This window comes from Ochotona curzoniae, unplaced genomic scaffold (assembly GCF_017591425.1).
Source record: "Ochotona curzoniae isolate NIBS_2020 unplaced genomic scaffold, NIBS_Ocur_1.0 scaffold_4506, whole genome shotgun sequence".
Taxonomy (NCBI): Eukaryota; Metazoa; Chordata; class Mammalia; order Lagomorpha; family Ochotonidae; genus Ochotona; species Ochotona curzoniae.
In genome coordinates this window covers 5,026,089-5,042,346 of record NW_024467119.1, presented here as the reverse complement: position 1 = coordinate 5,042,346, position 16,258 = coordinate 5,026,089, and the positions used below count along the sequence as shown (strand labels likewise).

General features: G+C 54.0%; 1 protein-coding gene across 2 annotated transcripts in view; it reads left to right on the top strand.

Annotated features, from left to right (window-relative positions):
- LNX1 (ligand of numb-protein X 1) overlaps positions 1-16,258 on the top strand; it is a 66,141-nt gene that overhangs the window by 29,890 nt on the left and 19,993 nt on the right. Inside the window, exons 2-5 of one of the 2 annotated variants that reach the window (XM_040966668.1) lie at positions 4,885-5,129; positions 5,550-5,693; positions 7,378-7,550; positions 9,690-10,076. In XM_040966668.1, the coding sequence (XP_040822602.1) occupies positions 4,885-5,129; positions 5,550-5,693; positions 7,378-7,550; positions 9,690-10,076 (949 nt within the window). Of the gene's footprint in view, positions 1-4,884; positions 5,130-5,549; positions 5,694-7,347; positions 7,551-9,689; positions 10,077-16,258 lie in introns of both variants that reach the window. The other variant, XM_040966667.1, reaches the window with a different exon arrangement.

Genomic DNA, 16,258 nt, shown 5'->3' with positions numbered 1-16,258 from the left:
CGCTAGTGCCCACTGCCCACCCTGCTTCCCAGTGGCTCACTCACCTCTGATTCCCCACATTGCAGCTCCTTAAGCAAGCCTCCTGATGCTACAAAGAATCACTAGCCAAGTCCCCATGACAGGTGTCTGCCTGCCCAGTGCCTTCAAGAGTGATGGAGACTCAGGGTGGCTGTGGGGCCAACCCAAAAAGGGAAGCCCTCCCCGGGGCGGGGGGGGGCACCTGTGCACAGGGAGGTGAAAGCAGAGAAGAGGAGGAGGGGCGTGGGGTTGCTTCCCTGGGGCGGGCTGAGACAAGCTATGGAGCCGTTCCTCTCCTCCCGGGGCTGGAATGGCCGCCCTGGAGCACATGTGTTTCCTGCAGACCACACAGCGCGTTAACGAGCCGGAACGCGTTGCCAACATGGCAAGGTTAAGCCATTTCCCATTGAAAGCTGCCTTTGGGCCCCGCCATGCATGGCTCTCTCCTCGGCGATGCTGGCCAACTTCCCTGAGAGCCCTGCAGGGGTCTGCTATCCGCTGCTCAGCCCAGCCCTGTTTGCCATGTGCCCACATGCTGACATCCCACAGAGAATGCCCTGGCAGGGCTCCCTGAGGTGTGCCTGGGCCCAGCCCACTTCATCACCAACCCCCACCCCAGAGACCCCACCAGCATGGGACCAGATGCGTGGCCTCGGCCAAGGGGGTGATGGATGCAGGGCTGTTTGCCCCTGCCAGGGCACATGGGCTCCCAGCACCATGATTACCCAGAAAACCACCTCTCAGAGTTGTTCTGTTTGAGTAAGCGATGCATCCAAAGCTGAGGTCTGGTTGAGAGGTGCCTTTCTGCATTCCGCATGGTTCATACTTCAAGTTCACGGCCGCCGCCACCTGAGAGTGCTTAGTGTTCAGGGTAACTAGAAGGCAGCATAAATCCTGCTTGCTTTGAACACAGCCCAGGGCGCACCATATGTTCAAGGCTGTAGCCAAAGCTAATCAGCTCTTCCCGTCGCCTTCCCCTGGTCTGCTTATAAATCAAGAGGCCCCGCGTTAGTCACTACACACAGATAATTAGTAAGTACAAGCGCTACCTTCATGGCTCTCCCTGCGCCGCGGGTCTAGGCGAAGCCAAGAGGCCTCAGGGAGCTGCGCTCGCATAGCTGCAAGTTGCTCCAAGAACCGCTTTGTGTGGACGTTTGGGAGACACAGGATTCGATCTAGCAACCACCACCTCCCTCACTTGGCCATGGGCCCCCCTAGCCATGGCCTGGGGCACAGAGGCGGGCCTCTCTCCCACTTTTGAGGTTTTCCTTCCCTGGACTCAACTCCACCTCCCTGGTACCCCAGGAATTTAGAACCACAATGGTGTCTTTAAGAGATGGGATTCCAATACTTTCAAAAACTTTTCCATTATTTTCAACAGAAAAAGCAGCCTTTTTCCTCCTTCACCCTATCGCTCTCCCTCCTCTCTGAGAGAGCCACAGCTTGTGGCTTCGTCACCATCTGGCCACAGGGAAGGCTAGCTCACGGTCAAGGCCAGAGCCACCCGCCATGGACACACTCACTGGCCGGCAGCAGAACTCACGCTGCAGTGTGGGTCACATACCACTGTCCCACACAAGACGCCCACGCACGTCCTTGGGACTCTGTGTGGCTCCTATACACACTGGCCCTGATGTTCTTCCCCATCACTCAGTATTTCTTCTCATTTTTGAACTTCCTGTATCCACCCCTTGACTACTTTTAAGCAGGCCAGGTCACATCAGAACAGCTGATCCGTGCAGCCAACCCTCCCTGCTGTCAGCAAGGCGCTAAGGTCCTGCAGGCAGCTGCTAAGCTGGAGCTTGCACTGGCCCGGTTCCTTGCTGGAACAGGAGAACCGGCCAGGGCTGGATGATCCAAGTCCTTTGCTGTTCGTATTAAAACCACATTTCATCACAACCAGGATGCCAGGGATTCTAAGAAATATCAGATTCTATGTACAAACAAGGAAAGGAAATTTTTTGAAGCAAGCCACTGGTGAAACGATTCCCAAACACGTCTGCAGCTGTCCCGGGAGTGTGGGAGCGGGCACCGCCAGCCTCTTGGGCCCTTAAGATGCATTCAGACCACCCTGGTACTGCCTCCTTCCCTGGGATGCACGGCAGGGAAAAGCCAACCTTTCTGAGAGAGCCCAGTAACAAAATGTTCCATGGCTCAGGCCCTTGGGAGAGGTGGGGCCACTGAGCTGTGTTTGCAAGCAAAACTGGGAGTAGAGCCTTTCTCCGCCTGCCAGGAGTGAGCATTGCTCCGTGCACACCAGGGTCACAGCTCACAGCCTTTCTCAGACTCCTCTGTCCCTTAGCTTTTCTTCCCAGCGCAGAGTAGTAGGGAAGTAGCTAGCATCTGTTGAAAACAGAGCCACCTCTTAACACACAGGGATCCTATTGGATGCCTGACACCATGGACGGCACCAGGCTATCCATATAATATCCTTTTTTCCTATATGAATGCATGATAAAGATTAATTTATATAGGGCATGCTAAAGAGTAGCAATAATTAGGGGCCAGTGCAGTGGCATTTCAGGATAATCTGCCGCCTGCACTACCAGCATCCCATATGGACTCTAGTCCCAGCTGCTCCACTTCCATGCCAACGCCCTGCCTATGGCCTAGAAAAGCAGTAGAGGATGCCTTGGGGTCCTGCCTGTGGGAGACCCAGAAACAGCTCTGGCTCCCAGCTCCAGCCCAGCCCAGCTCTAGCCATCACAGCCATTTAGGGAGTGAACCAGCGGATGAAAGATCTCTCTCTCCTTTCTCTCTGTAACTCTGACTTTCAAATAAATAAATACTTACTAAAAACAATTGGTGGACTAAAACAGTTCAACTATAATTCTCACCCTCACTACCCTTGGACTTGGAGGCCGTTGCCACATGACTTGGCCACAGCATTGCGATGCTGTGGTAGTTGATCAGGTATCTGAGATGGCCACCAGGTGACTGACGGGCAGAAGGCATATGCAGCGTGGATATGCTCGACATAACCACACTCGTTGTGCTATTCGGGGCAGCAGGACAGGGAGGCTCTCGGGGGGCCACAGACAGTCCGGGGGAGGGAGCGGTCACAGAATAAGACTTGATGTCAAACCCCACCACAAGCGGGTGTGCAGACTCAGGAGTGTGGCCAGGGTCATCAAGTTCCCTGAAGCGCCAAGCCAGGGGATGGATCTCTGAGTTAGGATTCTGATCTGCCCAGCCGTTTCCACGCTTCTAGGGCAGCATGAAGCAGGCGTGCAGGGCAGCCGTGGACTAAGGCTTGGTTCTGTCTGACACGTACGCCGCTCCTCCAAGGAGGCTCTCCAAGAGTTACTCAGAGCAGCTCCGTCCCACAGGGGTCGGCACAGTGAAGTGACAGAAAAACTTAGAGGAGATAGCACAATGGCCCTTGAGCTAATCCCCCGCCTGCAAGTACCAGCATCTCACATGGGCACTGTTTTGTGTCCCACCCAGCTCCCTGCTTGTGGCCTGGGAAAGCAGTGGAAGTAAAAGCCCTGGAACCCTGCACCTACATAAGAGACCTAGAAAAGGCTCCTGGTTCCTGGCTTCAGATCAGCACAGCTCCAGCCATTGCAACCATTTGGGGAGTGACTCAATGAATGGAATATCTCTCTGTTTCTCCTTCTCTCTGCACTCTGCCCTTCCAATAGAAATACATATTAAAAAATATTTTTTTTAATTGGAACGTATTGGAGGGGCCAGAGAGGGGCAGGCACTTTCAACCTCTGCCTCACATCTCAGGCACTCACGATGGCCCAGGGGAGTGAAGCTGGAAGCGGGAGACCCCACCTGTGCCTCCCACACAGGTGGCAATTGCCACTGCCTCTCAAGGTGTACAGTGGCTGGAAGCTGGAGCCAGGAGCTGGGGCGGCTGGAACCCACATACTCCATGGGCTGCCAGTTCCTTAGCAGCTGGGCCAAAGCACTCCCTAGCAGACACACACATACTTTAATAAAAGTCAGTTTTGGACCCGGCACAGTGGCCTAGAGGCTAAAGTCCTTGTCCTAAACACGCCAGGATCCCATATGGGTGCCGGTTCTAATCCCGGCAGCTCCACTTCCCATCCAGCTCCCTGCTTGTAGCCTGGGAAAGCAGCCATTGTGATCATCTGGGGAGTGAATCATCGGACAAAGATCCTCCTCTGTGTCTATTCTCCTCTCTGTCTATCTGACTTTGCAATCAAAATAAAATAAATCCTTTTTTTTTTCCACTCCCCATGTGTCTGCAATGGCTGGTGCTGTGCCAATCCAAAGCCAGGAGCCAGGAACTTTCTCCAGGTCTCCCATATAAATGCAGGGACCCAAGACCTTGGGCTGTCCTTAACTGCTTTCAAAAAAAAACTCAATCTCAGAAAAAAAAATTTTTAGGTCGGTTTTTACAGGGGCTTACTGGTTGATGGCCCTCACTGCCATACAACAGCATCATTTTCCCACTGAAATTTGGCCCAAGGGCCGTGGATGTGGTACAACCCAGGTCGGCCCAAGTCACATCCTGTTAAGACGCCTGCATTCTGCCGCCGGCTCCTGATACCCGCTTCCTGCTCATGTAGACCCTGCGAGGCAGCCGGGCACTGGGATAGCTGCCATTCCTGGGGTCCTGCTGCCCACCCAGTAGACCTGGGTTGAGTTCCCAACCCCCAGGTTTGACCTGGTTCAGGCCAATGAGAGCATCTGAGGGAGTGACCAACAGGTGGGAACACCCTGCCTCTCCACCTGTTCAACGCGTACAGTAGTCATCTAAAACCCCACCGCCTTGGGGTGATGTGCCAGTGGAGAGGGAGGGACGAAGCCACGCTCCCTGGGGTCCCTAAGCGGCCCTGACGTGCCCCAGCAGGAGCCTGTGCTGAGACCCCTCCACTGCTCTCATTGCAGCTGCAAGGGTGTCTCCCATTACGGCCTGACCAAGGACAGGAAGCGGCGCTCCCAAGATGGCTGTTCCGACAGCTGCACAAGCCCCACCACTGGGGCACTCTCTGCCAAGGCCTCTGCGCCCACCATTGCTGCTTCCTGTGACGCAGAGGAGCCCGGGCTGGATAACCCCGCCTATGTGCCCACAGTGGAGGATGGGCCGCCAGGCAACAGCCAAGCCGACTCCGGCCACAGCAACCCAACCAGGGGTGAGTCCACAGGGGGGAGGTGCCTTGGCACTGTGCTCTGCAGAATACTCACTGTGGAAAGTTCTAGAAATGTGCTTTTTAAGGGGAAAACATGATGGCTTTGGCAGCCACTGGAGGTTCGATTCTCCAAAGTGGAGTGAAGCCATGCCCTCAAGGCTGGGTCATGTGACTTAGGGAAGGTTTGAAGTAGAGTGGAAATCTTACCTGCCTCTTCTGGCACCTGCCATTCCAACTAGTCTAACCCTAAGAAAGAGGGAAAATGTAGATTTTTTAAAACAAGCTGCAAATGTCTCATTGCAGGAAGTTTAGCAGATAGGGGAGGGCAGTACATTAGGCATTCTGCCCCTGCAGGGCTGATCCCTGCCAGTGACCGAGTGCCCTAGGCATGCCCACCTGCCCTCCTCTCTCTCCCCATGGCAGCACGGCCCTTGGAGCGGTCCACCCTCAGAAGAAGGTCCTTCAAGAAACTCAACCATGCTTTGAGCGTTCTCCGGGGAGCAAGGAGCGTGGCCGGCCCGGCAGGCCAGGGTGGGGACAGTTCTGAAGAAAACGGAGGCCCTGAAGGTAAACGAAGCCCTTGCCAGGCCAGAGACATCCTACGGGGACATCAGCGAGGGGCGACAGCCACTCTCAGTGGCCCTCCCTTCCCAAGGGTGCAGGGGGAGGGTTTCAGTTTTTCAACCCTTGATCAGCCTGCTTGGCAAGTAAGTAACTGAAGGCAGACCCTCTTGCTTCCCTTTCGCATGAATGAAGAAGGGCTTGGTGCCCTCTGCTTCCGGTGCCAGCTCGGGCATTGGGGCGAGAGTGCCAGCCCTGCTCCCAGGTAACTGCACGCGGCACAGTTCTGCGTGCTCCCCACATAGACTCAAAGCACCCTGTCACTGTTCCTGCTCCAGAGGCAAGAAACTGAAGCCAAGGGGCAGAGGGTTACTCAGCAAGCTCCGAATCCAGGCCGTGTGGCCTTAGCATCCGTGCTGGCCCCCGGCAGAGCACGACAGCCCTGGCGCTGACCTGGCCAGTGGTACTGGGGGTCACCTAGCCATGCCATCCTCCTCCCTGCCTCTCTGAGCTGACACAAGCATGCGTGCACTGGTGCTGTCAGTAGCAAAATAGCCAGAGCAGCTCCTTGCCTCTGGGTGGCCTCGGGGTTGGGGGAGGAGGCAGGGGGCTGGGAAAGATTTGGGAAGCTGGGGTGAGGGAACTCAGGGGTGGGCATTTGGTGCCGTGGTTTAAAAGCTGGTTATGTCAACATACCCCAGTTCGAATCCCAGCTCCACTCCTAATTCCATTCCGGGAGGTGGTGGGTGATGGCTCAGGCCTCTGCCACCCATATGAGAGAGCTGGACTGAGTTCCCTGCTCCCAACCCAGCCACTCCTGGCCCAGCGTAGCTGGTTTGAAGGCATTTAGGGAGTGAACCAGTCAATTTGAGATCTCTCCTCCCTCCTTCAAATAAGGGGGGAAAAAAAGAAGAAGTTTTAATCTTAAAAGTAGAGTTCTGAAAGCACCAGTCCAGGTGACCTGTGATTCTCCTTTCTGTTCTGCATTCAGGGCTCAGCCATCAGCCAGCCCTGGGCCTCCGTGGGTCAAGAGGCAGGTCTCACAAGGTCTATTTATGGGCAGCAGTGTCTGAGCGGGGCTAGGGGGGCGGGAAGCCAGCCAGCCTTCCTCACTCCCTCCTTCCTTCTCTCACTTCCTTCCTCACTCCCTCCTTCCTCCCTCCCTCTTTCCCTCCCTCACTTCCCCCTCCCTTCCTCTCCCCCTCCCTCACTTCCTTCTTTCCTCCCTTCCCTCCCTTCTTTCCTCCCTTTCTTCCTTCCTCCACTCCTGTTCACTCAGCAGACCTATACTCCAGGTGCTGGGTGTGCAGACCTCCATAGAATTAGCCAGAAGTTGCCCTCAAGAATAGTAGGGTCTGTGGGGTGGCTATAGAAAGCAATAAAACAGGATGTTTTATTCCTTGTTCGCAACAGTCCGTGCGAACAAGGAAGGGGGCTTGGGTAGAGTTTAAGCAGAAGGGATTATTTCTAACAGACCTTGAAAGGAAAGCACTGGGTTCCAGTCCAGCTTGGAAAACACAGCAGGCAGAGAAGCTAGCGTGACGCACAGGCAGAGGAGGACGTGTCCCCAAGGAGTGCTGCATAACCTACCCTGGCGAGAAGGGGAGCTGTGGGGATGTTGTCACTGCCGGGTGAATTCAACTGCCTGTGTACATTACAGTCTTTCCAAGGCTGTACCACCTGATTCCAGACGGGGAAGTGACCAGCATCAAGATCACCCGCACCCACCCCAGCGAGAGCCTGTCCATGAGGCTTGTGGGGGGCGCAGAGACCCCGCTGGCACACATGGTCATCCAGCACGTCTACCGTGACGGCGTGATCGCCAGGGACAGCCGGCTCCTGCCTGGGGACATCATCCTGAAGGTGCGGCCACGTGAGGGCCACCGGGAGAGCCCAGCAGAGCCGGGACTGGGTGCACAGGGGACAAATGGAAGGAAGGGAGGGGAGAAAGGAGAATGGATGGAAACAGGTGGGTGGGCGTAGGGAGGGAAGATGGAAGGGAGGGAGGGAGGAAAGGAGGGAAGGAGGGAGGGGAGAAGAATGGATAGGTGGATAGATGAGATAAAGGGAAGAAGCAAAGATGGACGAATGGATGGTTGGACACATGGATGGATTGGAAGGAGGGAGGAAAGAGGGACGATGAAAACAGGTGGATGGATGGAAAGGAGGGAAGGACAGATGGACAGACAGGTGGACAGAATAGCGAGAAGAGGGCAGGATGGATGGATGGATGGGACAGAGGGAAGAGAGAAGAGGTGAACAGATGCACAGAAGGAAGACTGAGCAGGACAGTGGACAGATGAATGAATGAGCAAACCTAGTGAATGGGTCTAGTCCCTCTGCCTCCTGGCTGTGCAGTCAGGGTTGTGCACGTGGGTTTGTCGTGAGCCGTCTGCTCCTTCTCTTTGCATGCAGACAGCTCTCCCCACATTCTTTCCCCTTCCAGTTCTTTCCATTCCCACAGCCCATTCTCTGCATCCTCTTACTCTGTCTGCTCCTGCTCTTCCTCTCCTCCTCCTCCCAGCAGCACTGACGGACGATGTCATAAAACCAGAGCAGAGTGACAGGGAACTGTATGCTCTCTGATCACCCCCGCTGGTCACCTGCTGCCCTGTGCTGAATTCCTTGTGGTTGAGTGGAGACCCAGGAGGACAGAAGTGGTTTAGCTCATTGCAGAGACCTGCAGGGGGTGGTGGCAAGGAGCAGAGTGCCTGAGGGTGGACCTTGCCTAACAGGAGGGCAGTGAGGGAGGAATTTTCCCAAAAGGAAGATGCCGACATGACTGTTGATCATAGTGCATGGAGTAGTCGTGCCATCCTGGCCCATCCAGGTTGCTGACGCGCAGGTCTCCGTCTCGCTGAGAGCCTGCACACCCTGATGGACGGGAGGGGAGCGAGCTCCAGCCATCGTGGCAGAGATGCTGCCTTACCAAGCACTAAGGTACAACGTGAGGCCAGGCGTGGCCTCCTGCAACCCCAGGGTGCCGGGCTTCCTGGCACCGTTGTGTAACAGCACATTCTCGTTCTTGTGGTCCTCAACTAGCGCTTATAGGCAAAACAGCTGCTGGGGCTGTGCCAGGGTGTGCCAGGGCACTGCTGCTGCCTCCGGGGAAGCCGTGTTCCCTGTGCTTGGAGGAGGGTGGGAGCCTTGCCCTTGCCAGTCCTCCCTCCTTCACCAGCCATGCGGCAAGGATTCAGGCTGGGCCTGTGCTGCTGGAGTAATTAAACTCAGGAAGCCCGCTACAGGCAGCCAGGACATCCTTCATGGTCAAGGACAAGGGCCCAGCTTCAGGGGGGTCTAATTAACATGATGAACATATGAGCCGGCAGCCAGGCAAGAAGCAAAGATGGATGAATGGATGAATGGTCGACAATGAATGGTTGGTTTTACAGTGTGCGGGTGCTGGTCTTTTTGTTGGGGACACAAATGTCCTTGCACACAAATTCTGTTCTCGCTCGCTCTCACCTCTTGCAAACACCTCATGTACTCTCCTCTTGCTCACAAGTGCACACAGTTCTGTCTCCCACGCATATCTCACTGCATCACAGCCACCTGCACACACACACAGGCACATGCCTCTTGTCCACATAGCTGCACATATATGTGTACACATACATAACACTCTAACATACATGCACATTCTCTTACACATGCACACACGGACACACAGCAGTAGAACTCAGGAGTGCAAACTCAGTTGCAGGGTTTTGGAGAGCCAATGGTCAGGCAGACTGAGGGCAGTGGGGCAGTACATTAATGTCATCGTCGGTCTGAGCTCATTGGGCACGCGCCCTTCTCTGCCTTGGCCTTTCCCTACTTTTTCTTCCCTCCTCCCCTTCTACTCTCTGTAAAGCAAGAGCAGGAGAAAGAGTGAATGTCAGGGTGGGAAGGTGGGAAGACAGGGTCGTTTAGGCGCATAGGAAGGTGACAGGATGGAGCGGCCCCGTAGGAAGGGTTGCAGCTGGCAGAGCTGACCATGCCATCACTCGCCCCGCCCCACAGGTCAACGGCATGGACATCAGCAATGTGCCCCACAACTACGCCGTGCGCCTCCTGCGCCGGCCCTGCCAGGTGCTGCGGCTGACCGTGCTGCGTGAGCAGAAGTTCCGGGCCAGGAACCACAGCCCAGCCCTGGACACCCGCGGAGCCGCGGGGGATGACCATGATGACGACAGCTTCCAGGTGATCCTCACCAAGAGCAGCCCCGATGAGCCACTGGGGATCAAGCTGGTGCGCAAGGCGGACGAGCCTGGGGTATTTGTCTTCAACGTGCTGGACGGCGGCCTGGCTCATCGCCATGGGCAGTTGCGGGAGAACGACCGTATCCTGGCCGTCAATGGACATGACCTTCGCCACGGCAGTCCTGAGAGCGCAGCTCATCTCATTCAGGTGCGTGCCCCCTAGCACACTAGTGCAGCAGGTATGCCCAGCACTCTGCACCTCCTAGTGCCACCGCACGCCAACAGTGACCCCTTGCAAACACCCTTGCAAGCTTAGTTGCAAGGCAAGCCCATTAAGTTTCCTCAGGGTGACAGCAGGCTCTGGGTCGCAGACCTTGTTTCACTCCTCGTGGGGCCAGGAGACCTGTGCTGGCCTGGCCCTAAAATGACACACACAGGCCCAGAGTTCACTCAGACACATGTGACATGTGTCCAAGACAGCTGGCTGTCTGCTGTCCCAAGTCAAGCCATAATACGCATCCTCCTGGCTGCTGGGGCCAGTGCTAGTTCAGGTGATTCCCCATGCCCAAGTCCAGCTGACAGATGTGCCAAGCCTGAGTGGACACTCCCACCGAGAGGGCCACACAGCCTGTTGTGTCAATCCCGTGGGCAGCAGGGTTCCCAAAGGCCTTTCAACTGTTCAGCCCGATTCACCCTCCGACCCGAGTGACATCAGCAAGCCCTAACATGGAATGCCTTTCCTGTTTTGTAGAGTAAGGCTTTGAGATGCTCATGTGGTTACAAGAGCTGATACAGAGCGCTCCCCCAGTCCCTTGGTTTTCCTGGCGGTCACATCTAGTGGCTCCATAGGACTGAACCCAAGAGGGCTGCTCATCTGACCCAGAGATGTCCCTGCTTTACAGCTACACCCGCTTCTGCTCCATTCCCCCGCCTCCTGCACCCCACACCTCCCTCATCTTCCCTTCTCTGCCATCGTCAATGTCAGGAACATCAGTCCTGTATCTTGGTGACATTGGCAGGTAGCTAGCACTGTTGTCAGAGAATTAGACTCTGCTACCACACTTCCCTTCCTTCATGCATTATGTATATACCAGAGGTTTCCCTGCCAACCTGGCCCTCGGTCAGGATGGGGAACAGAGGAGATGGCAACTGCGTGGACTGCTCTCCCAGAGAGCCCACCAGCTGGAGGTTGGACACCGGGTTGATGGATGGTTCCAGTTGGACTGCCACAAGCTGTGATAGCACCGTGGGGGGAGCGCTTCTGCTCAGGGATGCTGGAGGTCCTGCAGAGGTTGTCGCTTAGGCCTCGGGAGTCTTCCCAGAAAAGGAAAACCCTGACCTGAGTTTGGAGGCTCGAGCTGAAGTTCTGCAGGTAGACAAAGCTGCAAGGGTTATTCGAAGACGTGCAATGAGGACACGCTCTTGCCTGTTAGGAACACAAATTCTATGTGGAGCATGCAGTGCACCCAGAGATGAGCAAGAAACGCGACAGGAGTGAGGGGCTGCAGAGGGGTGCACGCTGCTTCAAGGCCCTGGACTCTGGGCAGATGGTTTAGGAAAGGAAGTGGCATGATCTGCTAGAAGATCCCTCCAGAAGGATCTCTCTTGAGGCAGCAGGGAACTCCTGCTCCCCTCCTGATAGGGGAGGCCCTGGGAAAAGTGTCTTTAAAAGCTCTCCTGCCAGCGTGGTGTGCTAGTTTCCTAGTGGCGCCTTGGGCATCTCGCTTCAGGATTGGACAGTGTTAGGGGTGGGACAGGAAAGGGGACAGAGGAGGTGGCACGTCTGGGCAGCAGCTGCTCCAGGCCTGTTCAAGCTCCAGGGTGGAAGGACCAAATGGAAGTCCCCTGACCATCTCAGTGTCTGTCCAGGGGTCACCCTGGGTATGTGCTCACTCGTCCACTCAACTGAATGGTGGATGATATGCTCACCCTTAGGAAGTTCTGGGGCACACAGAGTGGGGGCTCGGCCCCCCTGGTGGCCCCTGTGCCTGAGGCCTGCAGAGCTGAGCTCAGCAACAGGTGGCATTCCCTGCCTGGACTCCCTGCCTACACCCCCACCCCGTGTGCATGCCCTCCTGTGGCCATGTGTCCCAGTGCCTGTGAGGTTCCTCCACGCAAAGTTACAGGCGGCACCTCAGACTTAACGCTAATCCCCAAATCCCCCCATGCAACCCTCACCTTACCTGCCCTCTGCTCCCTCTCCCAGCCTCTAGAGCTTAGCACCGCCAGCTCCTTGGGTTGAAAGGAACCATCCCTGTCTCTGCATCCCTTTGCCAGTCCACTTTTTGTTTTAAATATTTATTTATTTTTGCTTGAAAGTCAAGAGGCAGGAAGAGACCAAGAGAGATCTTCCATCCGTTGGTTCATACCTCAAGTGGCCGTAACAGGCCAAGTAGGGCCAGTCTAAAGTCAGGAACTTCTGGGTCTTACACGAGGGTAAAAGGCCCCAAGCATTTGAAACATCCTATGTTACTTTTCCAGGCCATAAGCAGGGAGCTTGATGGGAAGTAGAGCAGCCAGGGTATAAACTAGTGCCCATGTGGGATGCCAGCAACACAGGTACAGGATTAGCCTGATGTGCCACCATGCCAGCCCTGCCAATTCACTTTGTACCACCTCCACAGATCCCATCAGCCAGGCCATCATCAACTTTGGCCTGGACCAAGACAGGAGCTTGTTCCCTGGGCTCCTGATTTCCATGCTTAGATGCAAATTCGACCTTCATTGAGCTCCATGGCCACATTGTGGCCGTGGACCTCCCTCCAAACTCATTACTACGCTGTGCCCTATCCCATGAATTTTTGTTACCTTCTTGCTGCTTCAGAAGCGTTTCAAGAACTCCTCCTCTTGGGGACAATGTCTTGCTGTGCCGCCCAATGGGAGAATCCCCCACCCACGCCACATACGTGCCTCCCCATAGGACACGGGTATCTTCACAGCTGCTCTGTCTTCTGCCACGTGGTCTTCTCGGGCCCCGTGAGCCAGTGCAGCAGAGCACAGCCAGTTACTCTATCGCAACACTGAGATCCATGCCTGCCAACACAGCTATGCAGAACTTACGCATTCTTTATAAATATTTGTGGAATGGATCCATAGGGTGAGATGACAACACTGTAAATATTGGTGCACACTGACCCATGTGTGCAGACCACATGGGACTGGGCGTCAGACCATCTGCCAAAGAGCCAACGTCACATCCACTGGGGTGTGCTGTTTGCCCCCAAGAGCCAACACCACATCCACTGGGGCATGCTGTTTGCCCCAAGACAGACACTACTCCAGTGGTGGATGTTGCTCAGTGGATGTTAGTCAAGCAGAAGGCCTAAGGTCTGATGATGACCAAGACATAGCTGCTGTTTTTTGAGTGCTTGGGGCGCACTCCTGCTTCCGATGGCCAGTACAGTCTGGGCAGGATGTGGGAGGTGGTGTTAGGGCAAAACAGAAAAAAAAAAAAAAACCTCAAGAGAATATGTATGCATGCAAAAGGAAAATTCCGAGATTTTTCTGGCTCAGAAGAAATTGCATTCTTAGTGCTTTGGGTTTTGTTTTGTTTTTCCTCGTTAAAAAAAAAAAAAAAAAAAAAGACATTTTAGGTGATCGGCCGTATGTTTTCCACATTGTTAGCGCCACCTTCAGGTTCATCAGTAACTCAACATGGTGCACAAGCATTTAGCCAAGTATCTTTCAAAACAGGCGCCAGAAGAAAACTCCCTTGCTTGTGTCATGTGGAAAAATCTCGGTAACATATGGCATCAACGTTTGTAGATTAATAACAGAGGAGCAAAAAGAGAATTCCCTGAGAAAGTTAATTTATGAAATAAAATCTTGCCTAAGAGTGGAACTTCCTGAAAGATTCTTCTGCTTGCTAAATAAAGCCCATGTGCTTTACAAGCAGGAAAAACTTTAAAAACAAAACAAAGCAAAAGGACTTGGGCAGAACTTCTTGGAAAAGAAATGCAAAAAAACAAAAAGCAGAGTGATGGAAAAGCTCAACTAAGCAACCTCTGGCTGGTTCTGCAGAATGGATTTAATTTATGCACTGTTCGCAGCACACACCAGGCTGGGGGAGGGGAGCTGAATATCTTTAAATATTGAGACTCAGATTTCCAACCAATCCTTGGCTGTGTTGCCCTTACGTGTCGACTCCATGAATCACATCAGCCTCACAAAGACATTCCCAGACCACACATTCATTGATCGTGTCCTGTCCCGGGTACCACAAACAGCCTGCTTTTTTCCTGCCTGGCTTGAGAAGAACCAGGAGCCTGGGACTTAGCAAGCAGCTTCCTCCAGTGTCAGTCACTTGAGCTGATTGTGCCCTGTGGCTGGAATCACTGTTATTCAAACAGCTTTTTGGAACTTGCAGACCTAAAATAGGAGAGTAAGAGTAGGGTAGGGCCAGGGAGAAAGGGACTGCAGCGGCAGGACAAACCCTGGGCGTCCTGAGCCCCGAGGGTCAGCCGTGCCGCCCTGTGACCACACGGGGCTCTGCGGTGGGGGGAGGCCCACGGAGGCAGCTACACGGTGAAGAAAGAGCTTATGGTTTTCCATCCCAAGCTTCCTCCCAGTGCCCCATTCCCCACAGCTCTGTTCCCAATCCCATCCCCAGATTCAGTGCAGAAGCTGAAAAACTTTCAAGTTCTTTATGGAGCTGGCCGTAACAGGGGCTGCCTTCACGCCGACAGGCACGCAAGTTTTGTTCCCCCAAAGAAGGAGTAATTGAGAAGCTATTTCATGAGACTCTTCAAACTTCTGGAAAGCGTCTGGCAGACCTATAGGCAGAGCCAGAAAGTAAATATGGGATTACTCATGTTACTCGCAGCAAACATTGGATCACTCATGTTACTTACGTTGGTTCTGAATTTGTGAGTCTGGCTCGTGAGCTCTGACACACGTTGGAAGAGTCATGGTGATCGGAGCCAGGGGGCAACCCCAGAAGAGAGGCCTTGAGAGGGTCCTGTGTGTCATAGGTCAGCGTGGTTCATCAGGAACCCAGCACTTAGAGCATCCTACCACGGATTGTAACACATGTAATACACACAGGAGAGCTCGGTGGGGAAAAGCCCTCCTGGAGCGAGAAGTCTCAAAGTCCAAATGATTTCTGTGTGGGGCTCTGGCTTGTTTGCATTAAATTTTCCGTGTGACTCGGTGGAGCAAACAGACTTTTCAAAGCAGGGTGTGTGTGAGATATGCACACTTTATTTCTCCTGCCACTGTCAGATTTTGCTGTCTGAATTTGGCAGTTTCATTTCATGAACTCTGTAACTTTATGTTCTTGTGAAAGTTCGAAGCCATGTGCCTTGAATACTGATGATAACAGAGTCAGGTCCCAGTCTCCCAGAATCCCTTGCTTCTTTCCCATCTTTTAAAAAGTTTTTGAGATAATGTGTTCAATTTAGTGAAAAAGGCCTAATGCTCCACTAAAAAAGAAGTTCAAGAAATGAAGAGTTTTAAAAAACCCATCATTCGGCAACAGCTATGGACAGTAATCAAGTGAAGAACTGCCAGCTTCACCCATGAACAGTCACCTGCAGGAAGGGCAGTGACATCATTCGTAACAGTTGGTTGGACAAGGATTTAAAGCAAAGTTTGACCAAGCGCCATCCTTGCAGCAAAAGTGGTACACACAGGCACTTCTTTCCTTCAACTTGGGGTCTTGGAAGGGTGCAGGTCACCCATAGCCGCACACTGCCAGGACTGCGGTGGGGGAAAGAGGGAACTTTAAGCATCCTCTGCTCCCTCCAACCAACACACCTATTTGTGGCACACGGAGCAGAGTAAATTCCCAGAGCCGCCTCCGGACCGACTAAAGGAAGGCCATTGGCAGCAGTGCAGTTGGGTGGCTGGACTGACCCAGTCTGCGGAAGATTCTGGGACTCAAGCCTTACATTCTTATTGTGACCTTGTGCCTGACACTTACTACGACCCTGTGTGATTCACCCTCTGTGTTGTGGCCCTGGATTTCCTGTGCCTGTGGGAATGCAAGGGTGAACAGGAAACAAGCAATCAAAAGGGAGAAAGAAACCACCGTGCTGCCCAACTTTCGCTTCCTACACCTGCCAGAGCCCAGCTCGCATGCATGCCTCCTTATGCCTTCCTTGGCTCGCCGAAGGAGCTCCCCTCAACACGAGACTTGTGAATTCCTCTTGGAACATGCCTGCACGCTGGGAGTTGATGTTTCAATGGTGAACAACCTGGTGCACGCCAGGATGGCTTCCTCCCAGCACGTATGGGCGTGCTGGTATGGGCATGTCGATCACCATGAGTCATTAGCTCCTTCTGGAATTGTGCTTGGAACCCCTGATTTCTTGTGAGGAGATGGAATGCTTTCCCCCAGCAGCACTGGACGGATGGGAAGGGTGACCGAGGTCAAGGGCCTTGCCGTATCAG